This window comes from Triturus cristatus, chromosome 5_1 (assembly GCF_964204655.1).
Source record: "Triturus cristatus chromosome 5_1, aTriCri1.1, whole genome shotgun sequence".
NCBI classification, from domain to species: Eukaryota; Metazoa; Chordata; class Amphibia; order Caudata; family Salamandridae; genus Triturus; species Triturus cristatus.
In genome coordinates, this window is record NC_140587.1 from 520,015,695 (window position 1) to 520,039,956 (window position 24,262).

At 43.4% G+C, this 24,262-nt stretch overlaps 1 protein-coding gene across 4 annotated transcripts in view; it reads right to left on the bottom strand.

Annotated features, from left to right (window-relative positions):
* Nucleotides 1-6,645: 6,645 nt before the first annotated feature.
* PKIA (cAMP-dependent protein kinase inhibitor alpha) overlaps nt 6,646-24,262 on the bottom strand; it is a 300,663-nt gene continuing 283,046 nt past the window's right edge. For all 4 annotated transcript variants that reach the window (XM_085605387.1, XM_085605388.1, XM_085605384.1 and 1 more), the window contains exon 3: nt 6,646-8,214. In XM_085605387.1, coding sequence (XP_085461513.1) covers nt 8,135-8,214 — 80 coding nt within the window. In that variant the 3' untranslated portion in view covers nt 6,646-8,134. The remainder of the gene's footprint in view (nt 8,215-24,262) is intronic.

Genomic DNA, 24,262 nt, shown 5'->3' on the forward strand with positions numbered 1-24,262 from the left:
GTATTTAAAGCATCCCCCGTAGTGCTGTGTGTGGGTGTCTGCACTCTACTGCCGACCAGATGCAAGACTAACCCCGAAATCACTGCCGCAGCCAGGGAACCTGAGCGCGCTGTGTGTCAGCTGAGATTCTGCTCCTTGAGTGGGGGGAGTGCTTGGTGTTTCTAATCACCCCTACATTGACATGTGCCCCTGCCCTGACCAGGGGAGCACCGCTAACAACTGCGAGGCCGTCATCGCCACTGGCCCGAGTTGCCGGCAAGTTTGCCCCATGAAGAAAAAGCTACGCGGAGCTTCCTGGCTGCGAGGCGTTGCCCAGCAACCAGAATTACCCTGGAACATACGGCCGTCGAGGAGGGAAATGCCCAGCAGGTTGTCGACTTCCGGACAGCGAGGGAAGTCGCGCCCGGACCCCGGGGAAGCCGCACCAATCACCCTTAGAAGCACTAACAAGAGAGGGAGAGGCTCCGGGCTGAGGACCGCCCCGAAGAACACCGCTGCCAGAAACCAGCTCCCAGGTAACCAGCGCTCAACCCGCACTGCTACATGTCACGTTGTCTGGGAGGACTGGGGGCAGGATGTTAGTAGGGCATTATTCTTTCACTACCACTCGCTGCACACGGGGGTGTACCCGGAGTTGAGGGTTCCCGTTTAGTAGCACGCATCGGAGCATGTGCTGGGCACACGGCATTAGATAGAGGCACTGTCACCTCACCAATGCTCCTCACGGAGCCCCTAACCAGCCGGGGTAGGTCCGTGGGTGGCCACCGTGCGGTGCAGGGGTGTGGGAGCCCCACACTAAGGGATTCTTGACTGGGGGCTAGGAGGAATACCATCCCTGCACCTGTTTTAACTCTGAAACTGAACTAGTGCCCATAAAGTGGGCCTCAAAGACTCGCAGACCATGCAAGATTGCTTCCTTTCCAAAGACACTATCAGCAAATATTGCCATTAAGAGCTCATGATACCTGTGGAATGTTTATTGATTTGAGCTTGCCTAAAACTTGAGATAAAGATATTTATATTTTCATAAATAACCGGTGTAGTGTCTATTTGTGGTGTTTCACTGTGTTATGGTGGGTGGGTGTTACACAAGTACTTCACACATTGTCTCCTGAAATTTAGCCTACCTGCTCTGCGCCAAGCTACCGGAGGGTGGTCCTGGGTGCTTTTGGGCCTACTTTGTCGGCACCGGTGTTCCCTACTTGGACTAGGGTAACATACCCCTGCCAACTAGAGACCCTGTTTCTAACACAGATGGAGTGTAGCAGTGGGTTGCTGTAGTTGGTAAATATGCTCCCAGAAGCCATAGGTGTGTAGATAGGTGTTAGACTGGCACGATCTCCCATGGGTGCTGGAAAATTAAGTTTTTTTAGATCCAGACTTGACAGCATCATCTGCAAACCTCACGTATAGGGCACGGTTCTACTCCTGCATCAAGATAAACTCAACCACTGAACAATGAATTGGGCTGGTTGCTGATAGGCACACAAAACACACCACCCACTCCGCTGGACTACCGGGAAAGAACGTGATAGTGTATTGGGGCCACCACAGTGCCTTTGTCAACATTTGACCGCTGGATTCAATCGAAAGCAACCAGTCTCTCCCACCTACTGACAGGATGCGGCATTCATTGCCGCAGCCTCGAAGTTTTATTAACAGTAGAAGATGGTTATAATTATAAAACGACACTAGTGCTCGTCAAAACATACACATTAAAAAATGTTGGGAAAAAGGTTGTCAAGTTCAGCAATGCAAAATAATTATTTTGATCTTTTTCCCCTAAAAAACATTGAGCTTTTGACACCTTCCATCATGCAAACCCTGCTTGACTTAGCATGGGGGGAAGTATTTGTGGAATAGTTATTTTCAGCAACTTTCACTGAATTGCTTTTGTTTTTTCATTGAATTGGTCACTAAAGAGCCAGAGAGACAATTATTTCACAAACACGATATGGATTTTATGTTTTTGTTTTTCTTGAGAGTACTATTGCCTTCTTGGTATGTACTGTAAGAGGAACATAACATACCGTGCTATTAGGTAGACTCTGGACAAACAGACAGTTGTTTTATCTCACTGGCGAGTGGGCAAAGGGAGTCATAGTCTGCAGGATGTGATGACGAGTAATCCGTAAACAGGCATATCTCCCTTTTTGTATTCAAGTAATCCTTAATGTGGCATGTTTGATTATAAAACAGAGCCGGGAATTACATCAGCATAGCAGGTTTAATATTTATTTACATTGATGGGGGTTAAAGTGGTAGACCTTTCCTTCTTTTACCCCAGGCAAATCATTGACTCTACCGGTCGAGGCTTAAGTCCCCCTGTTCTTGATCAGAATAGGAATGGGATTTCAGGGGACTCCAGGGAGAAACATTTGTGTTCAGCGGGACCCATTTGACTGGAAGTTGGGCAGAGAGTAGATTCAGGGGAAATATTATCACTTAGCAAAAGTAAGCCTGCAAGTGGGATAGGTGACCTTATACCCACCTTGCAAGACCCTTGCTCTCCTCACGTTTTCCCGAGGAGCTCTACAGGTGGGGACATTCCGGTGCCCTGCAGCACTCCGGCTGTGACGGACCTTGTCTTTAAGGTTTTCAGCTGGAATGTCGCGGGGATTGCAGGAAAGCTGCCCCTGGCAGACTTTACTACGCAGGTTGACGAGCACTCTCTGTGCCTCTTTCAAGAGACATGGAGTTGTGTGCCGGTCCACAGGGTGGGTTTTTCCTCCTATTTCTCCTCTGCGCATGTCTCAACTTCAGGGAGGGGGCGCCCAGCCGGTGGCCTCCTTATCTGGGTTGCGGCATCTCTCGATTGCAGAATTATGGATTTCCCCACAGGTTCTCCTGACATTCAAAACATAACTTTAATAGACCGTAGGGGGAGAGTTGTTTTAAACGTTTATAATGTTTATGCCCGGGGAACCGTGGGCGGGAGAAAGTCTCCTATAATATCATTACTCGAGACTTTGTTAAACAACTCCCCACATAAGTCTTGTACACTGGTTGCAGGTGATATGAACTGTACGTTCGAGCCTTTGGGTTCGGACGTCTCCCTCGACCAAGAAGAGGAGGACACTAGGTGGGGGATTCCGGCTCTGGAAATCCCACCGATCAAGAGGTGGTCAGAAGTGGCGCTTCAGTTATACTCCCTGAGCCTTGAATTCAATCTAAGGGCTGTTAATGGGAGGACACCCTCGGATAGGCTGGGTGCTCACACGTATAATAGGCCCGGACATACCTCTAGGTTAGATTATCTTTTAGTAGACGTGTGTCTGTGGCCCTACGTAAGGGACATGCAGGTGGTCCCCTCGGTTGAAAGCGACCATAACCTGCTTTCTTTAAGTATGATTCAGTGGTGGCGTCACTCAAGTAAGGTTCCTATAAACCAAGTAGCTGCACCACCTGAGGTATCGGAAGTCTCCCCTTGTGGCAGGCGAATTAAATGGGCCAAACTGGTTTTATCAGAGGGGAAGGTAGAAAAAATAAAATCTCTCCTAAACCATACAGTACTAAACCTTGGAACATCGTCTGAAGGTGTGGGTAGAGTGAGTGGGCTCTTTGTCTCCCTGACTGATGCCTTGACTAATGTCTTTACCCTTCATCATAATAAATTGGGTAATAAACTCTCTAAAAAAACCCCTGAGGGTTGGTATTCCCAACCATGTAGGGTTCTTAAGGCTAAGCTAGTTGAGGCGATTAAAGCTAAGTCCCGTCTTGAGATACAGGAAGCAAGGAGGGCCTACAATAACTCTCTTAAACTTGCCAGGAGGGAGTGGGAAGATAAATATTGGGATGACCTGCTCCAGGCCAGCAACAGTAGAGACCCAAGGGCATTTTGGAAACTTATAAGTGCACGGAAAAACCCCGATGCACTTATGAGACCCTGTAACATCTCGCCACAAAGCTGGGTAAAGCACTTTGGGTCTTTATACCTCCCTCCAGAAGGGGATTGTAATGCGGGGATGGCTCTTACGCATATAATTGAACCACATGCCTATGACCTCTTTACTCCGCTAGAACTTGAGGGGGTTATAGGGTGGGTAGCCCCACGCAAGGCTGCGGGTCCCGATGGCCTCCCGGGAGACCTTATGAGGGCATACCCAGCTGAATGGGCACGGGTCATAGCAGCGCTACTTAATGACATCATGATGGGAGGGGCAGTACCTGAATCCTGGAAAGGGGCGGTGGTGGTCCCAGTTTATAAAAAAGGGTGCAGGGAAGCTCCAGGTAATTACCGACCCATAAGTCTGATCGACTCCACCCAAAAGATAGCAGGTAAAGCTATCCTTGGAAGGATCCTCCATTGGGTGGAGGAGAATAAAATTCTTTCAGACTTTCAGGCAGGTTTTCGGGTCGGAATGGGGACAATTGAGCAGGTGTTTAGGCTGATATTACTGGGGTGGAAGGTGGTGGAACTGGGCAAGGGCAGCCTTTATTTGGCCTTTATAGACCTGAAGACTGCCTTTGACCTAGTCCCCCGAGAGGATCTTTGGAGGGTACTTCTCGAGCTGGGCTTACCCCCTTACATCTTGTCACTTCTTATCAACCTTCACGCCCATACCTTTGCCCAGGTCCGCTGGGGTAAAAACGGTGAACTTACTGAGAAGATTCCAGTCTCTAGGGGCGTAAGGCAGGGCTGCGTTTTGGCTCCAACCCTATTCTCACTTTATGTGAATGGGGTGGTAAAACATCTCCAGCAAGAACCAGCCGACGCCCCCTGTCTCGGTGGAGTCCGGATCCCCACCCTGCTATTTGCGGACGACACGCTCCTGATTTCGAAGACCCTTCAAGGTCTCCAGAAATTACTAACACGATTTCAGGAGTTCTGTGATGCAAGAGGATTAACAATAAACGTGGATAAAACAAAATATCTAGTCCTAAATCCTCCTAAGAAACTGGGCCGTCCCCCGACTCTAAAGTCGACCCCCCTAGAGAAAGTAGCCGAATTTGACTACCTGGGTATCCGGATTACGGATAGGATGTCCTGGGCTAGTCATATTGATAAAATGGTCCTCAGCCATAGGAGAGTGGGAGGTGCCCTTATGAGGGAGTTCAGGGCCTCTCCAAGAAGATCACTCACCCCAGTAGTTGACATTTACAAGGCTAAAGTAGTGTCATCAGCCTTGTATGGGGCAGAACTGTGGGGCCATTGCTGTTTGAAAGATCTAGAGACAGCGGAGAGTAAGTTATTGAAATCTCTTATCTCCGTTCCCCTGAGTACTCCATCCGTACCTGTCCGGTTGGACATGGGCTGCAAAAATATTAAAGACCAGGCCCAGCTTCGCCCGCTTTTGTTATGGACAAGAATCTGGAGGGGTGAAGAATTGAAATCTTATGCTGATGCCTTGGGAGAAATTATGAGTCTGGGGGGCTGGGCCAAAATAAAGTGGCTTAGAGATACCAAAAAGCTTTTGGAGAATGTCGGCCTAGGAGGCTGCTGGTCATCACGTTCAGCCCCTACAAAAGAAGTTGTCAAGGCGCATTATTGGAACTGGTGTGCGGAGCGGCTAAATACAACCTCCAACCACAGCAAGTCGACTGTCGCCTTTTTGCAAATTAAAGACACTGTGGCTTTTGAACCCTACCTGGACTTGATAACTCTCCCTTATGACCGAGCCCTTTATTTCAAATTCAGAGTTGGATGCCTCCCCCTAGGTGCATTGGTATCGAGTTGGTCACCTGTGCCCCGCATTTCTCCCAATTGTGCATGTTGCCCTAGCAAAGTTGAGACTATTGTACACGTTTTATTTGCTTGCCCGGATTATGCAAGGCCCAGGGGTGTCTGGTTGAAACCCCTCTGTCGCAATATGGGCACACGTAGTCACCTTGAGGCCCTGCGCATTTTAACGACGGACACTTCCCCCCTTTTTGTGTGTGGAATTGCGAAATTTTTAAAGTGGTCCTGGCTCATTCGCTGCAAGAGATTGTCAGTAGCTGTTTAATTCTTTTTTAGATAATTTATTATGGGAAATGTATGCCCTTTTTTATATTCTTATGTTTTTCATACTGGCTTCTTGTAACTGTGATTTTTATGTGTCTATTGTATTTTTTATGTGCTTACAAGATATCTTGCATATCGAATAAAAGCTTATGACTGACTATAAAACGACACTAGTGCTCGTCAAAACATACACATTAAAAAATGTTGGGAAAAAGGTTGTCAAGTTCAGCAATGCAAAATAATTATTTTGATCTTTTTCCCCTAAAAAACATTGAGCTTTTGACACCTTCCATCATGCAAACCCTGCTTGACTTAGCATGGGGGGGAAGTATTTGTGGAATAGTTATTTTCAGCAACTTTCACTGAATTGCTTTTGTTTTTTCATTGAATTGGTCACTAAAGAGCCAGAGAGACAATTATTTCACAAACACGATATGGATTTTATGTTTTTGTTTTTCTTGAGAGTACTATTGCCTTCTTGGTATGTACTGTAAGAGGAACATAACATACCGTGCTATTAGGTAGACTCTGGACAAACAGACAGTTGTTTTATCTCACTGGCGAGTGGGCAAAGGGAGTCATAGTCTGCAGGATGTGATGACGAGTAATCCGTAAACAGGCATATCTCCCTTTTTGTATTCAAGTAATCCTTAATGTGGCATGTTTGATTATAAAACAGAGCCGGGAATTACATCAGCATAGCAGGTTTAATATTTATTTACATTGATAATTAAGTTTATCATCTAATGCAAGACAAAACCACACACACGATTTTTATATTAAAAACAGTACCACTTGAGAGGAAATACTTCAGTTGGCCTGCAGTGGTTAATACGGAAGGAAAAAATAACCACGCTATTAGGTATTAAAACATATAAAACATGAAAAAGTAGAGTAAAGCATGTGCAAGAAAATATTAAGAAGTGTTGGCGACTATGGTTCATTGCTTTTTGTATAGGATCAATGTTTCCTGTGCTTCTTTTCCTAGTGGTTTATCCTTTATTCGTTTAACGGAGTTTGTTAATAAAACTACAAATGCCAGCGTCCTGATTTCCAAATATAACTGTCAGTGGGAATCCTCAGACGGTATACTAACGATCCACATGTATTAGGTTGACATTTCTAGATATAAAACATGCGTTTTTGGTTCTGGTATGGGGGTTATGTGCTTAGGGCCCTATTTGCGCCTTATTTTACAGTGTATAATAAGGGATGTTATAAGTTCAAAACGGCTTTACAAAACTGGGTAGTACAAAGTAAGAGTAGACCATTGCTATAACGAGTAGAAATCTCGGCTCCTTCAAATATCCCTCCGAAATCTTTGATTGAAATATCTGACAATTTACAGCTAATTTTGGTACAAACGCATTAGTCATCAGTTAAACGTAAGGGCAGGACGTTGCTGGGAGTCGTAAAGGTGCAAAGGGCTCCAAGACAAGCAAATAAACTGTGCCCTCGTTAGGCAACAATATATTTCACGCCCCTGTGCTACGTCACCTGCTGCACTTAGGACACCTGCACCCGCCAAGGAAAAATAAGATATTGTTTCAGGTTTTGAAAAATATTCGGGCAAAAAACTTTGGCCTCCGATACTGGAGTTGTCTTTCCCAAAAACACCGCCACATTATATTAAATCAGTCCCTACAAACAAGTGGCGCAAACATTAACAGAACAAGAAGCTATTGTATTGGCTTTCAAAGTGAACAGGCAGCAGAGGATGAACAGCACACGATACAAAACATTGTAAACAAAGTAGCTGTGACAGACGGGGGCACAGTCACACACACAATGCCGCATTCTCCTTCCCTTCTGCAGCTCTACTCGTGAGGGGATGTTTGGACCTGCCGACGCAGCAGAGCGTGCACTAAACCTCTGACGTCCTGCAGGCCATGGCTGTGAGACGGGCGTGTCCCACTTTTTAAAATCACTTCATCAAGTGGTCATTCGTGAGCTCCAAGGATAACGCACCGAGATCAATAACTTCACCCATTGCTAATGACAAATCGAGAAGAAACGTTGTCCTCTAGCACAGTCTGTTCTTCTATTTTTAGCATTTCTTTGCGCTGGCAGAAGCCGTGCAATGCCGCCATTTTCCTTGTCCTGTGTCTGACTTGCAAAGTAGCATTCCGTTCCACGCGACCTTGCATCCTGGAACCCACGTCGGCTGCTCTTGTACGTCACTGCTGGCCGTTAGCCGCTTTGTTTTGCTGCTTCTTCTGGGGGCGTTGCAGTTTGCTCCGGTGGATTTGTCTGTGCATCTCCTGCTCCTCCTGTACAAGAAAAAGACCAAAGTCATGTGAGAATACTGCACGTTTGTCTCCACACTCCTCCTATGCATTACTCGATTTTCCAGCTTTCTATTCAGATAACCAGCTTTAAACAGTAAATATGGAGGTCTATAGGTGGCGACTGTGAAGTAGGCAGAGGTTTTCACCGAGGGGCTCCAAGTGACATAATGGAAAAGGAGAGTGACCTTTGACCTCTCTGTATGATCCTTAGAACCCCTAGGTCGAAAACTTCCCCTTCACTCACGTTACCCACATACAATTTTATGATGCATAGGATACGAAATTCATTGGTATAGTTGCTGTGAACAGATGGCGACTATTATTATTTAGCAGCAGTGGAAAATGCTGAAAATAATTTATGTTTTTCAAAGGTGTGAATTTATTGCAGTGAATAACTGCTTTTATAAAAGTCTGTTCCCACTAGTGGATGGTTATGTGACCCATACATAACATATAATTATAGATGGAAAACCGTGAATAACAAGGATGTTTTTCACCGAGGGCTTCTCAGTAATATCAAATTCCCCCTGCCTTCCCACTAGCAATAGGACCATTTACTATTAGTGGAAGCGGTCTTGGTAGGGCTCATCTGCAGGTTCTGTACTGTTGTTTGTTTTCTCGACTGACACAGTCACCGATGACTGAGAACGGGCGTGGGTGGGGCCCAGAGCAAGCAGCCTCTGATGCTCAACTTCACTTATGAACTGCACTCCCAGCGGTGCTCAGACAACACTGTCTCAATGCGTGCCATCCATCTGACCACCCAGACAATCTGGCAAAATTTTGATTGGTGAAAAAGATTGTGTGGGATGGGCACCACAACAAATCTGGCTATCTTGGCACTCTTAACTGAAAAAGCGGTAAAAAAGAAAACTCGGTTGTATGCATGTTTCGTCAACCTGAAGTCAGCGTTCGACAGGGTGAGCAGAGATCGTCTCTGGGAAAAATGAAAAGCATGGAGGTTACCCAGTGAATTATTGGACGCAATAATCGCCTTTTATAGTGAAACCTGGGCAAGAGTGAAATTAGGCGATGGGAGAAGTGCAACCGCCAGTATTCATACGCAGCAAGGCCTAAAACAAGGCTGCGTCCTGGCTCCAAGCCTATTTAACTTGTTCATGGCAGACATCATCAAATACATGCATGCAGCCAATTGTCACCCACCAAACTTGGCCAAAGAGCCAATTCCCTTGTTACAGTATGCGGACGATATTGTGGTGTTGAGCCAAAGCCCAATTGGATTACAAAGAGCGATAAACAATTTACTAACCTGTTTGGAACAGGAAAACCTGGAACTAAACAAAGAGAAAGCCAAGGTGGTACGCCTAGTGGACACTAAAAAAACAAAGTTCAAATGGCTCGTAAAAGGGGCAACTGTAGAAGAGCAAGCTTCCTACAAAAACCTCGGCATAAAATTGGGGCGGGGTTCAACATTAAGGAACACAAAACGGACCTAAAAGCAAAAGCGCAATCCTTAATCTTCGCACATAGACTACTGTACAAAAAATTGGGTTGCCCGAACCATAACTACCTCTTAAAAGTGATGGCAGGCCAAATTCTTCCCACATTGTCATATGGCCTACTCATTTGGTGCAGCCAGGAGACTGACCTGTTAAACGAACTTCAGACGAAGGTTAACAAGGCCGTTTTCACTCTGCCAAAGTGTGCCTCCCCAGCTCAGGTTTCGGCTGGAATTCGGCCTCCAGAATCAGAAATACAGGGGCATGAATGGCTTTGTGAAGCTATGTCAAAAGTTTCGCTCATCAGAGCTTGGCTCATTGAATAGTCTTTGCTGGGAAGAAATTAAAAACCAGATGGATCAAGAAACACCAAACTCATAGGGAGCGCACCTGAGAAAACGTTTGTCAGAGCTTGAAATACAATCAGCATGGGACAATACGACAGACTGGGCAAACTTTAGTAAATCGGTTAATGATGCAGCAAAGAAGAAATCTTTTTTGGAAGATAAAAAACACATCGGCATGGGTGGACTGCGATTAACTTTTACACGTCTTTAAAGCTCCAAGCTTACTTAGTAGCCCATTTCAGCGTTGTGTTAAAAAAGAGCTTTATTGATTACCGGTTGGGCATGCATGATTCGAAAGACCTATAGCCATCTTGGAAAAGCAACCAACAAACAGCGCACTGTCAATTATGTGGCTTTCTTAATGAAACATTAGCTCATCTGCAATGCGCATGCCCTGCAGTTATGGACTTGAGGAGACTGCTTTTAAACCCATGTTTAACTAATTGAGCATTCGCACTTGCAGGCAAGCTGTGAGACGCTGGATGGAAGGGTCTTCCATAGTTTTGTCCTGCAGGGGTGTAAAAGTTTTGGCAGAAGTAAGGAAACTTTTACGGCAAGTCGATCCAGAGGAAAACAAAAACAAAAAAACAAAAAAAAACCATGATCAATGCTGACATGGGTTCAGTCGAATAACTGCATCAGCCCACAGGTCCACGTAACAAGCGGACCAAATGCCTAACCATTATGGGACAATTTGAACCGCAGAATTGTTTTTTTTAAAGATTGTTTTACATTTTTAATGTAAAGCTTTGTACATTTTCCAAGCACATCTTTCTTCAATAGGGCTAGTTAGTTTAACGTCATTTGACTAACTCAGTTGTGTCAGCTCTTTTAAAATAGTGAATGCAGATGGTCTTTGCTTTGAACCCATATTACGGTATTTTGCCACTTGGAAGATCTATCCAGGAAAAGTAACTTTTATTTAAATTATAACATCTCATGCCGGTGGCTAAGCACTTGCACTTTAGTTAACAACTTATGTGCATCTTCAATGCTGTTCAGATTTGAATTTTTTTTTTTTAAATTGCAAATTTGTTTGTTATTGGATGGTGACTTAGTTGCAGGTTTTTATCATTTGCGTAGGACAAGAAATTTTTATATATTGTAAATTATAACGAATTTAAGTAATCACATACAATAAACTATGATTGATTGGTATTGATCGATTGTGTTCAAGATAATCAACAAGGCACCAAACTCTCCCCAACATCAGGAGGGAGAAAACAGGCAAGTAGGTTAACAGTCCTGAGATAGATGATTGTTGTAATCTCAAGTTGGTATGTCACAGGACATGTGTCCTGTTACTTTAAGTATGGAGTGTTGTATCATTCTAATGTTGCTATGCTTAATGACACGACTATGTTCTGGAGCGTTACCACTGTAAGCTGATCTCTGTGTGGGATTGCCAACGCTTCTCTGTGTTTCCAATAAAGTACTCTTCTTACTTATCTATGGTGTGGAGGACATTACTTACAAAAAATGGCAACGATTTAGCTACACCTCAACCCATGAAAACTGAATAAAAAAAAAAACGAGTGAAGAAGAAGTGAATCAAGGGAAGCACAGAGTGAACCGTGTGTTCATTTGGCAAAGAAGGATCCACATTTGCGTGCAGAGAAGCGTGAAGACCCAAGGTGAAAGAATCGAGGAGACACTGGGATTACCCAAACCTGGAAGTTGTATACTTCAACCTTTCTGATATCAAGAAAAACTTGAAGGGAAACGAATACATCGGTGAAATGAATCGCAACATCGGACATGAGGTACTAAACTATTCACATTTTTTGTAAGGCGGATTGACTGCGAGATATGCTTTCTGGATTGACGTCTTCACATGTGCGTTGATTGTACTGCGTCATCAAAGGGATCTGCATCATCACGTACACACGCATCCTTCGGGCGTCTGCGCGTATTCTTCGTTGTGTGTGTGTACTTTGGTTGCCAAGGAAACGTACGTCTTGTGCTGTCAGCTGCATTAGGGAACCGAGGATTAAATGCGAAAGTATCTACGTTAACAAGAAAAAAGTGACACGTACATTCATCGACGAACGGGACATAATATATCTGCTCTAACGAGGAAAAAGGGATTATTCCTCAGTGACACGTATACTCATCGACGAACAGGACAGTATATGCAGGTTGGGTGATATATATAAAAAAAAAGGGGAAAATAATAATAACGCTTATTTCCACAGCTACAAAACATATTTCAAGTGCATAGTCATTGGTAAAGTATTTGTGACACTAGCTTGGTAATATATATATGCATATATACAGATATTGTGGCGGCGATTAAGTACATTGCTGGATTTATAGGAGTGTATAGGTGGTCATATAGGTTCTTTGCTTTATAGGCAATCAATTTATAGTGTTTTTTTTGTCAAATACTATATTTTACAAGCGACTGCACGAAACCAGTTACACTGTGTTGTAATCCTAGACCATGGATGGGAGCACGGTGATACCACCACCATTGTTCCTACAGCAACCAGGTGTCCCCCCTATAGAATGGGATGAATGGATTGAAATCTTTGAGAATTATATTATAGCATTAGATGGTAAGGATTTTAATGCCGAAAGAAAAAAAGCGTTATTATTAAGCACCTTGGGAAAAGAGGGACAGCATGCCTTTAGATTTCTACATGTTGGTACAGACAATGGTGGTAGAGTGATAACGAATGTTTATAATAAGGCAAAAGAAAGACTAAGAAAACAGTATGCTAAGGAAATAAACATTGTAATGTGTAGACATAAATTTTATACTCAACCGCAAAGATGCGATGAAACTATTGATGAGTTTGTCACACGATTACGTGAATTATCCCTTAAGTGCCAATTTGGTGTGATGAGGGAAGAGATGATTAGGGATCAGCTTATTGTGCAATGTTGCAACAAAAAAATGCAAGAGAGATTGTGGGCAGCAAAAAACCCAATGTTAGGAAATGCCATTGACATAGCTAAGGTAGTTGAACAGTCGGAGACATGTATGAAAGAAATGGAAAAAAAAGAGAGTACAACAAGTACAACGAATGTGATACAAGAGGATGTGGCTGCAATAAGCAGTAACAAGAACAATGAGACTAGTGGGAAGATGGGGATATCCTTTAAAAAGATTAGTAACAATTCTGAAGGGAATTCAGATTATAATAAAGTGCACGAGAAAATGTGCACCAGGTGTGGAAGCACATACCACACGGCCGACTACAAGAGGTGTTATGCCCTTGACAAAGTGTGTAAAAAATGTGGACGTAAAGGCCACTTCTACAAAATGTGTAAAACTAACAGTAGACCTAAAATAGCAGTTGTACAAAATAGTGGGGATAACGTTGTGACAACTTGTGTGGAAAAAGGTCTGAATAAGATATTATGCGTTGAGGAGGATGACTTAACAATGGCACCAGGAAGAAGGTTAAGACCAAAAGCAATATTTCAGATACATGGAAAAGACACTGAACTAATGGTAGATTCGGGGTCTTTCTGGGCAATTATTCCTCAAATTACCTTTGAGGAAAATTGGCCAGAGGTGACATTACTTCCTAAAGATATAAATCCAGGAGGGTATCAAGGAATGAATGAATGAATGAATGAATGGAAAATTTATACAGCGCATAGTTACCCTCGGGCATCCCAGCGCTTTATCCAGAGTGGCCAACAAAAAGAAGCTGACAGTTCGACCGCTTTAAGCCGGAAAGAGATAAGTTTTCAGAAGTTTCCGGAAACGTAAGAAACACGTCTCTGTGCGCAAACACAGGGGAAGATTGTTCCACAGGATGGCTATATTAACTGAATATCTCCGCCCCCCGGCCCGAGCCCTTCTAACTCTAGGAACTTGAAGAAGATGTTTTTGGTCCGAACGAAGGGCCCTGTTAGCTTTATAAGGCACAGCTAAATTCCGCAGGATAGGAGGTCCCTTCCCCTGAAGAATTTTGTGCGCAGTACAAAGAGCCTTAAATTTGACCCTTTCGCGCACCGGAAGCCAGTGCAAGGCTAGCAGAGCGGGTCTGGCTGATTGCGTCCTAGGTGTATTCAAAGGAGCCTAGCCGCAGCATTTTGTACTTGCTGAAGTTTATTAAACGTGACTTCAGGGGCACCTAAAAAGATGATATTACTGTAATTTAACCTAGATACAATAAGCCCCTGAACAAGAAGCTTCCTAGACGGCCAAGGTAGCAGGGGGAGAACTTGCCGAGCTGCACGGAGAAGACCGAAGCACACTTCTGCCGTTTTTTTTGCCTGAGTCCTAAAGGACAGGTCACGTTCCAGCCAAAAACCCAAACTTTTAATCTCTTCTTTAGGGCTCGGCAAAGCTCCCATGCAACTGGGCCAGCTGGAAAGAGGAAGAGAGGGGGCTTTGCGTCCAAGTAGAATTAGTTCGGTCTTTGAACCATTCAGCTTCAACGCTGAATCGCACATCCAGGTGTGAACCTTAGACATGCAGGAATGCAGCGAGTCGGGATTCTCCACCAGTTGGGATAGGGTGACCACCAACTGAGTGTCGTCGGCATAGCTGATGATCTTAATGCCAAATGGGGCCACCACATCTTCCAGGGGGGCCATGTATACATTAAATAATGTGGGGCTCAGAGAGGAGCCCTGAGGCACGCCACACTGGAGGGGGATGGAGGCCAAACGTTCGCTACCTTCCCAGACCTGATACGTCCGGTCGCAAAGAAATGACTTGAGCCACTTCAATGGAGAAAGGATAGACATTGTGGGGTACATGTTCACTGACATAGTCTTTCAGGGAAGGTGTGTGAATGGCAAAGTGTATGTAGCACGTAGTGGCCCACCAATTCTGGGTTGGGCACACCAGTATGATTTGCAGGGCGAAACAACAGGTAATGGTAGTGGATGAGTTCACAACGGGAACAATTGTGGAAAGTATGACAAATCTTTTTTCTGAAGGGATCGGTGAACTCAAAGGGTACGTTCATAAGATAGTACTCAAGCCAGATGCAATTCCCATTCAACACAGAGTGAGAAAAGTTCTGATTATTGCCAGACAAGAAGTTAAACGTATGCTTGATGAAATGATTGAGCAAGGTATCATAGAACAAATTGAGACATCTAGGTGGGTTTCACCGGTTGTGATCACGAGCAAACCTGATGGTAGTTACAGGTTCTGTGTGGACTTACGCACCTTAAATCAGAATATTGTAGTAGATACGTTTCCACTACCTAATATAAATGAATTGATCTTGTCTTTAAAAGGAGGGAGGTATTTTTCAAAATTGGATTTACGCAGTGCATGCCATCAAATCAAGTTGCATGAGGAGTCAAAACCGTTAACGGCGTTTATAACTACTGAAGGAATATTCCAGTTTACTAGGATGCCGTTTGGTTTGGCGTCGGCCGCTGGAGTGTTCCAGAGAATGATGGGTTCAGTATTGAAAGGTACAAAAAATGTGGTTTACTTCCAGGATGATGTGCTAGTGTTTGGAGATACAAAAGAACACCATAATTTAGTGCTGAAGGAAGTTTTGGATAAAATGGACAATGCAGGCTTGACTTTAAAAAAAGAAAAATGCAGATTTGCAGTGGAAGAGGCAGAGTATTTAGGATATACATTATCGGCTAGTGGGATTAAGCCAAAGAGAGATTTGTTGGAGGCTATAAAGAAAGCCCCAACTCCTTCAGATAAAGACCAACTCAGATCTTTCCTAGGTCTTATAGAATATTATGCGAAATTTGTGCATAATTTCGCGGGAAAAACAGAGGTTATTAAAGCACTTCTTAGGAAAGGGCACAAGTTTGTATGGTCCAATGACCAACAACTAGCTTTTGAGAGGATCAAAAAAGAAATTTGTGATGCAAAGATTCTGACTCCGTTTGATACCAAGTTGAGGTCGATCTTAACAGTGGACGCTAGTGCGGTAGGGATTGGTGCAGTTTTGGTGCAGGTTCATGGGTCGGAAAAAAAAAACGGTTGCTTTTGCTTCAAGGTCTCTTACTAACTCTGAAAGAAACTATTCGGTAATAGAAAAGGAAGCTTTAGCTGCAGCGTGGGGTGCTGAGTATTTTAGAATGTATTTGTGGGGTTTTCAGTTTACATTGGAGACGGACCACAAACCACTCATTAAGATTTTGTCTCCTGGAGGTGCGAATAAAGGATCGGCAAGGTTAGCTAGGTTAGCTGCTCGTTTACAAGAGTACTTATACAGAATTGAGTACATCGCTGGATCTAGGAAGTGCCAGGCGGATGGGTTATCAAGGTTACCTTTACCTTGGGATGAAGTGGATAAGTCAAATGTTGAGTCCTTCCAATGTGAGGGTGCAGTAGCTACAATGGTTGAAATGGTGGAATGGACCAATGGTGCTATTGATAAGAAACAATGGAGTGTTAGCATGGCCAAAGATGAAAGTTTAAGAATGGTGAGAGATTTAATAGTAAAAGGGGGTAGAAGGGAGAGTACACTTCCTATTGCTGTAAGACCTTTTCTAAAAGTTATTGAGGACTTGTCTATTCTTGATAGTGAGGCTAATATCATAATGAAGGAAGACAAAATTATTCCCCCGTTAGACATGAGATTTGTGTTATTTAAACTTGCCCATGAGGGCCACATGGGTCAGTCTCTTACAAAGAAGAGGCTAAGGGAGCACTTTTGGTGGCCTGTTATGGATAAAGAAATTTCTGATTGGGTTGAGTCATGCTCAGAGTGTTTTGGGATAGTTATGGTGGATGTCACATCGAAGTGGCTGGTTGTAAGGTTTGTTAAGGAAATAACTACAAAAAGTACCATTAAAATTTTATCTCAAACTTGTAGGGAAGAAGGTTACTCTGTCAAATTGGTCACTGATAATGGTAGCCAACTAATTTCAACTGAAATGACTTCATTTTTGGAATCTTGTGGGATTGTGCACACTAGAACATCTGTGTACAACCCACAGGGAAATGGCAATGTTGAGAGGACTAATCGTATGATAAAAGGGGTGATACAATTGGCTTTAGCAAGTAGAAGGGATGTGGAAAAAATGGTTGATGATTTAGTATGGGCGTACCGTACGACAGAAAATACGGTTTCTGGGAAAATTCCATTTGTTGTAATGAGAGGGCTTACTGCTAGTACCAAGTTAATTCCGGCATGGATGAAAGAATGTTTGGGTTTAGCCAACCTTGGTTGTGACAATAAAGGGGTAGGCAAAGATCTTACACATAAGATGAACATAGAACCTAATGACTGGGTGAAGGTTAAACCTGGACGCATTAGTGCTGGATTTACTAAATTCCGGGGACCATACAAAGTGAAATTTGTTCATAATAGACATATTACACTTTATAATGGTGAAAATTGGAATTTAAGAAGGGTGGCGCTTTACAAGAAGCGCAAATCATGAGATGGGACCAGTAGTAGTAGTGAGGATGGGGGATTTAACCCCTTCAGTGCCCATGACGAGCTGGACTCGTCATGGGCCGCGGTGGCGCTGTGCCCATGACGAGTCCAGCTCGTCATAGACCCCGCCCGCTAATGCAACGGCCGGCACTGGGCGGGGAAAGGGGCGGGCACTGAAGGGGTTAATCCTCACTTTCTTATGAGTGATGGGGAAGCTAGTGGAAGGGTTATTGACACTACACCCAGTGACTGTGGTGATAACAGTACCGATAGAATTAGGCCTGAAAGGCCAAGTTGTCCTCCAAGGTACTTACAAGATTATGTATGTGGGGATTCATAAATCTGTGTTAGGATTGGAGATTGGGAAGTATTCACAATGTTATTAAGGTTTTGTGGTCATATTAATTTTGATCTTATTTTACTTAGTTGTATTTATTGTTCACTTCTCTTTTCTTTGTGTAAAGGAAGGAGGATGTGTTTTAATCTTAAATTGGTATGTCACAGGACATGTGTCCTGTTACTTTAAGTATGGAGTGTTGTACCATTCGAATGTTGCTATGCTTAATGACACGACTATGTTCTGGAGCGTTACCACTGTAAGCTGATCTCTGTGTGGGATTGCCAATGCTTCTCTGTGCTTCCAATAAAGTACTCTTCTTACTTATCTATGGTGTAGAGGACATTACTTACAACAATGATCCATAAGTAATTTGAGCCAAAAATGCTTGCAGGGAAATAGTAATAAAAACAGCAAACATTTGCACAAAGCAACAGAAAGGGAAAAAGTAAAGAAATGATTTAAATCTGCTGAGAAAATTCAGGGACACAAATGTATAGGAAGAGGTTGTTCAGAGTTGAAAAATCAGGGAATGTAATGTGTTGTGTCTCTTCAACACTTTCCAAGCCATTTATATGCATATGCCAAAAACAGGAACTGATTCCCAAGAAAGTTACTCTCCTGTTGTGTTGTTTCCACAAATCATTGGGAACTAACTTAGGATGGTGCCAGAATGATTCCATGCACCCCAGCAGGATATGTTGTCCCTTGGACCAGCTAACTTACAGTGCCACCGTTAGTCCCCCTAAACTGAGACAGGTAGCGAAACGTTCTGACAACCACTGAACATGAAAACCCTGTTCACTCAGGAACCGTAGTGACAGACCTAGAACCTTTCACTCATTCAATCGTGCTCTCTTTCGCTCAGAGAAATATACAAACAATACACAAAGGGACGTTTTTCAATATTTATTGAACCGTAGTGATTCTAGTATAGAAAATATGTGCTGCAATGATTAATATACAGAAGCAGATAAAAGTTATAATGAGTGTCAAAACAGTGACCAAAACAAAGAGTTCCACCATCTTGTTGAGACAACATGCATATGCATACTGTGACATCATCCAAGGTTCCATGTGGATTCTTGGTATGCAAGGGGGTTCTGCAGGTATGAGTTACTGTAAGCGGTATATGGATGAGGTGAATAAACCTGATCTCAGCACTTATTGTGTGTTAGACCTTTCATTTCTAATGTGGTGAACACCACATGTATTTGGTGATGACAATGGGATTGGACTACCCTCTCACCTCAACATCAAGCCCAGGTGAAGTTCCTATGTTTTATTCAGCAGAGAAGTTGTGTGTTCACTCTTCTCCAGAGGCTGATTTTGTATTCAGCAGAGAAGCTGTGTGTTCACTCTTCTCCAGTGGCTGATTTCGGTGTGGAGAAGTTGTATGCTCAGCGCCTGGAACCCGCAGGTCACACTCCGAATTTTGGTGATCCAGTGAGGAGATCGGCAAGAGGGGCAAGCGGTGAAACGCATTTGCGTTCCACTGCGTTGGAAAGGACGATGTACTGTAAAAAGAGGTTCTTGTGTTTGCTGAAGGAACCTGAAGTTCAAGCTCCCCCACCTGTAGAAATAAGCCTGAAGACGTGCGTAAACATGCACGGCCACCATTTTGAACGTTTGGGAAGATTTCCATTAGTGAACACAGTTTCCACGTTGTTCACTGTTTACTGTTTTCAAGGGTGCTAATTTTAAAAAGCTTCGGTGATTAGCATATCATTTTTTTGGGCAAACGCTCTTTGTTCCATATTTATGGTATCCATTTGAAACATCTTCTGTCATTGGCACACCCTTGTTTGTTCAGTGGTGCTGTCACTGTGTGCCAATTGGAAGGAGTTTTTAACATCGGTGATTAGCACACCACTTTATTAAAAAGGTTCAGTTTCCGTGTGCTGATTTGAAGATGTCTCGGAGATTGGCGCACCATTTTGTTGGCTGAGGTTCAGTAATTTGTTTATTTACTTTATGTGTTATTTCTTCAAAGTCAATATTTTTCAGTGATAATTCATTATTACTGTAATTCAACTGTGACTTTGGTACTTGAAATGTATGCTTTGTTTTTAAACTGAGTTCTATCTCTACCTGAAGGGATTATTGAGTGAATAACTTCACCACACTGGTCTAAGGGTTCAATAGTTTACATTGTGCAATTCAAGCTAAAATATGCAGAACGTAACGCAGCCACCATTTTTTTTAACAGTCCTGGAGAGCCAGCAATTAAGTGGCAGAAATGGAAAAAGATCTTTGTGAACTATGCGAGAGTGTGTGGAACGAACTTAAGCGCTGAACGCAAACACTCTTTGTTTCTTCATTGTCTAGGTGGAGAAGATCAGGAGGTACTTGAGAACTTACCAGAACCAAGTGCTGCTGATCAGAGGACTTATAAGAATCTAGCATACTCCTATGATGCAAATCCTAACCTACGTGTCTAGGGTGTGAATGTATGATCTGCCAAGAAACCCATTTCTGGATGATCTAACCCCTTTACCTGGTGGGTAAGAATGTAGGACCCCGTCTTGGCCACGAATTGAGCACCCCTCATGGAGATGTCAGTCAGCTGGTAGGTCAAAGCTTCAGCATGCAGGGACCCCTCGAAAACAGCAGAAGTGTTTCCTCTGATTGTATTTGGACATAAAAGGATAGACATAGAAAAGGGCAACTGTTGTAATGTTTACACTTGAATGTATGTCTATTATTTAACCCTTCCTTTGTGTCCTTTCCTGGTAGCCTTCTAGAAGCATAGAATGTTCTATGCTTGTGGCTGGAACCTGGCGGATTAGGGTATTGTCACCTGGGGGAGCGGGGAAAGGTTCTCCTAGGTTAGCTAGACTTGCATCCAGACTACAGGAATACCAGTATGATATAAATTATATCCAAGGATGGCGAAACATACAGGCGGATTGTTTGTCTAGATTAGCTATCCTGGGTGAGGATTCCAGTGATGATTCTGCTGATCTTCTAGATGATGGTGCTATTGCATTTGTTCGTGATATTGTGGCATTGAGTGATGGTACGTTCAGTAAAGAGGAGTGGTGTTCTGCCATGTCAGGTGATAATGTTTTGCTGAGTGTCATGGAATTTGTCAAATTAGGAGCAAGACGTGAGAGTTGTGTCCAACCCTCTGTTCGTCCTTTCATTAAGGTTTTGGATGAACTTTCAGTTTGTGGTGAACATATCCTTATGAGAGGTGACAAGTTCATTCCACCATGTATCTTAAGACCCAAATTAATTAAATTAGCCCATGAGGGTCATTTGGGACAGATCTTTACTCAACGTAGAATCAGAGCAGATTTTTGGTGGCCGGGTTTGGATGCACAAGTTTCAGCTTGGGTGGTAAACTGTTCAGTTTGCAAAGACAGTGAGAAAAGACTTAAACTGGTTTCTACTCAGACCATGGGTAGTATTTTTGCTCCTGAGCAGGCTTGGCATAGCATATGCCTGGATTTTATTGGTCCTATGGATGAATTGCCAGTAAATCAAAGGTTTGCCATTGTGGTTGTGGATGTGTTTTCTAAATGGTTAACAGTCAAATTTGTCAAGGACATAACTACTGAATGCTCTATTAAGTTCTTGAAGGACTTATTTTTGGAAGAAGGTTGTCCTTCAGTCATGATAACGGACAATGGTACACAGCTTACTTCACAGAAAATGCGTTCCTTTTTATCTGGTTGTGGCATAACACACCATCGTACTTCGTTGTATAATCCTCAAGGGAATGGTGTTTGTGAGAGGGCTAATAGAGTGGTGAAGGGGATTATACAAATGTCTCTTGCTTCAGGGGGTTTTACTGATGTGATGGTCCAAGACATGGTTTGGGCTTATCGTACTACTTCGCATGAGCATACAGGGAAGTCTCCATTCGAGTTAATGCGAGGGAGGCGCCCTAGCACTAAATTGACTCCTTCTTGGATTAAGAACAGAGTTTCTGATGTTAACAATGGTGGTTCTGGCCTGTGTGGTAAGCGAGATTTGCCAAGCTCTATATCTTGTGGTGATTTAATTAAAGTTAAACCTGGCAGGATTACTAAGGGCCTTGCAAAATTCAAGGGCCCATACAGAGTTAAGTAAGTCTTTCAAGACTATGTGGTGTTGGATGATGGGCAGAAGTGGAATCTTAGGAGAATCGCTTTATATCAAAAGTCCTCTTCTCCTAACTTCCCTATGCATCCTGTTTTGGAATCTGAGGCCAACACGGGGTATATGCTTTCTGCTTCAGTTCAGGGTAATGCTGTTCCTTCTTCAATTTCTCGTTCTAACGAAGGGGGCGGTGATGCCTTGCAAAGTGGTTCTTGTGAGCAGGTTTCACAAGCTTCTACTAGTGTGGCGTCTCAAGAGTCTCTGCCCGGTGTTGGAGTCCGCCTGGGTAGAATTCGTAGACCCCCTACTTATTTGAATGACTATTTGTGTTAATTTGTAGACGTTCTTATCACATACCTCTTGTGTGTGATTTTTGTTTATTTGTAAGGGGTAAGATGTGTTGTAATGTTTACACTTGAATGTATGTCTATTATTTAACCCTTCCTTTGTGTCCTTTCCTGGTAGCCTTCTAGAAGCATAGAATGTTCTATGCTTGTGGCTGGAACCTGGCGGGGTTTGAACTCGGCAGTTACGAGTTCGGTCAGCCGGGAGTTGGATGCTACCCACCTTGTCTCTTGAATAAATCTACGCCTACCTTACCTGCTGTGCCTGCTGTCATTTCTACCGAAGTCTACTTACTTCAGCAACCTTGCCTTGGGCCGAGATTGTGATCGGGTTGCCATTGTTTGTATTCCACAGAGGGCTGTGTTGCCATATGAACTTGATAACAAACTCATTTATATCAGACACATGAGGGCCTTGCAGATAATGCCAAGGCAGTATGGTAGCGTTCTCACAATGTTCTTCCTTCGTGTCAGCAAGGTCGGTGTTTCTCAGAAACTAACCCAAGTGGCACAAATGCAAATGTGTGTCAAAAGTCGATGTGACAAAGGGAAGGCAACTTTAGGTAAGAACACTGTACATGTAAATTGGCACTATTTCTCACCAGGCCTAACTCAGGCACATGACACTCCCACATTTTGGATTGGTAAATTCATGTGATTCCCAATGGAGACACCACTGTTTTAGATTGGAGAATTTATATGATCAAGCTGCACCATCCACTGGGAAATCAGGGCATTCTATATCGCATGAAGAAGAAACCCAAGTTTGGCAATCTGTCTGCCCACACGTCAAAAACAACAGTTGATGGACAGAATGCAGAACAATGTCATACATTCACCCCAGTACAGAGATCTGGGCCTAAATCCATCATTTTTTTGCTCACCATGCCATTCCAGTTTGAGCCCAGCCATATGCAAATCAGTCTTGACCCTGACAGTCTTGACACTCCAGCACACAAGACACCTCCTCTGGATTAAGGCATCAGACCGACTCTGACAAACAGAAGCACCTGTGGAACAAAGTGCGGTGAACAGTGACGCGCTAAAGACGAGCGTGTTTCCAGATATTTTGCCAGATACAATGTTTGCTAATTTTATAACTCTGTGAACTTTACCCCTGCTAACCAGGAGTAAAGTGCTTGTGCTCCCCATTTTATCCATTTTGTCCTGAGCACCCCCATTTGTTGAACTGATGCTGGCGGTTAGTGGCTCTGAAAGTGCCCTGGGTTCTGCTAACCAGGCCCAGGGCCAGTGCTCTGTCCTTTAAAGGTACATAGTAATTGGTATAATTCTAATTGGCAAGGGCAACCTAGCCGTAAGTCCATATTTTATGGTAGGGCGTGTAGGTGTAGAGGCACCAGTGGACTTAATGCATATACGTTTGCACTGCTGTGGTGTATGGTGCTATTTTAAATCCAGGCCTGCCTTGCAAGGTGGTTTTAAAATAAAACAATGTGCAAATTCTACTTTAGACTTAAAAGTACTTCCAAAGCCCCAAACTACATTTGTATAACTTGTAAGTCACCCCTAAGATGTGCTCCAAGAGTAGAGTGCATAGTTATATAAAGCAAGTACAATATAAAGAGGTTTTATATTCCCATGTAAGTAAAAACAGCCAAAGTCATTTCCCTCTATTGTAGTGCTGCTAGGCTAATAGGCTAACATCCTTAAATGGCTTATTTCTAATGAGCACATTTAACTTGCTTGTAAGTCCCTAGTTTATGGTACAGAAAGGGAGCCTGGAAGTCTACTCCCACTTGTGAACTGTGGCACCTATTGTGCCATCCACTACAGTAGTTATGCAAGCATGACTACAGGTCTACCCGGTGTAGCCTGACTGCTGCGGTATAAACCTGTGCTGCGACCTGTCCAAATAACTGTTTTTGACACGTAAAGTCCTCCCTTTCAAATATTAAGTCACCCCTATGTAGGCCTTATATCCCACAAGGGTGCATGGTATTTAAAAAAGTGGGACAGGTAGAATATTGATATTGCCATCTCCCTACAGTGACAAGGCCCTAAAAACTATTTTCACTATGGCAGGACTAGCTTCCAATGTAGCAAATCACAGTAAAGATTAAAATACTAATACTGTATGTTTGAAATGGGACCAGCTAGAAAGGAA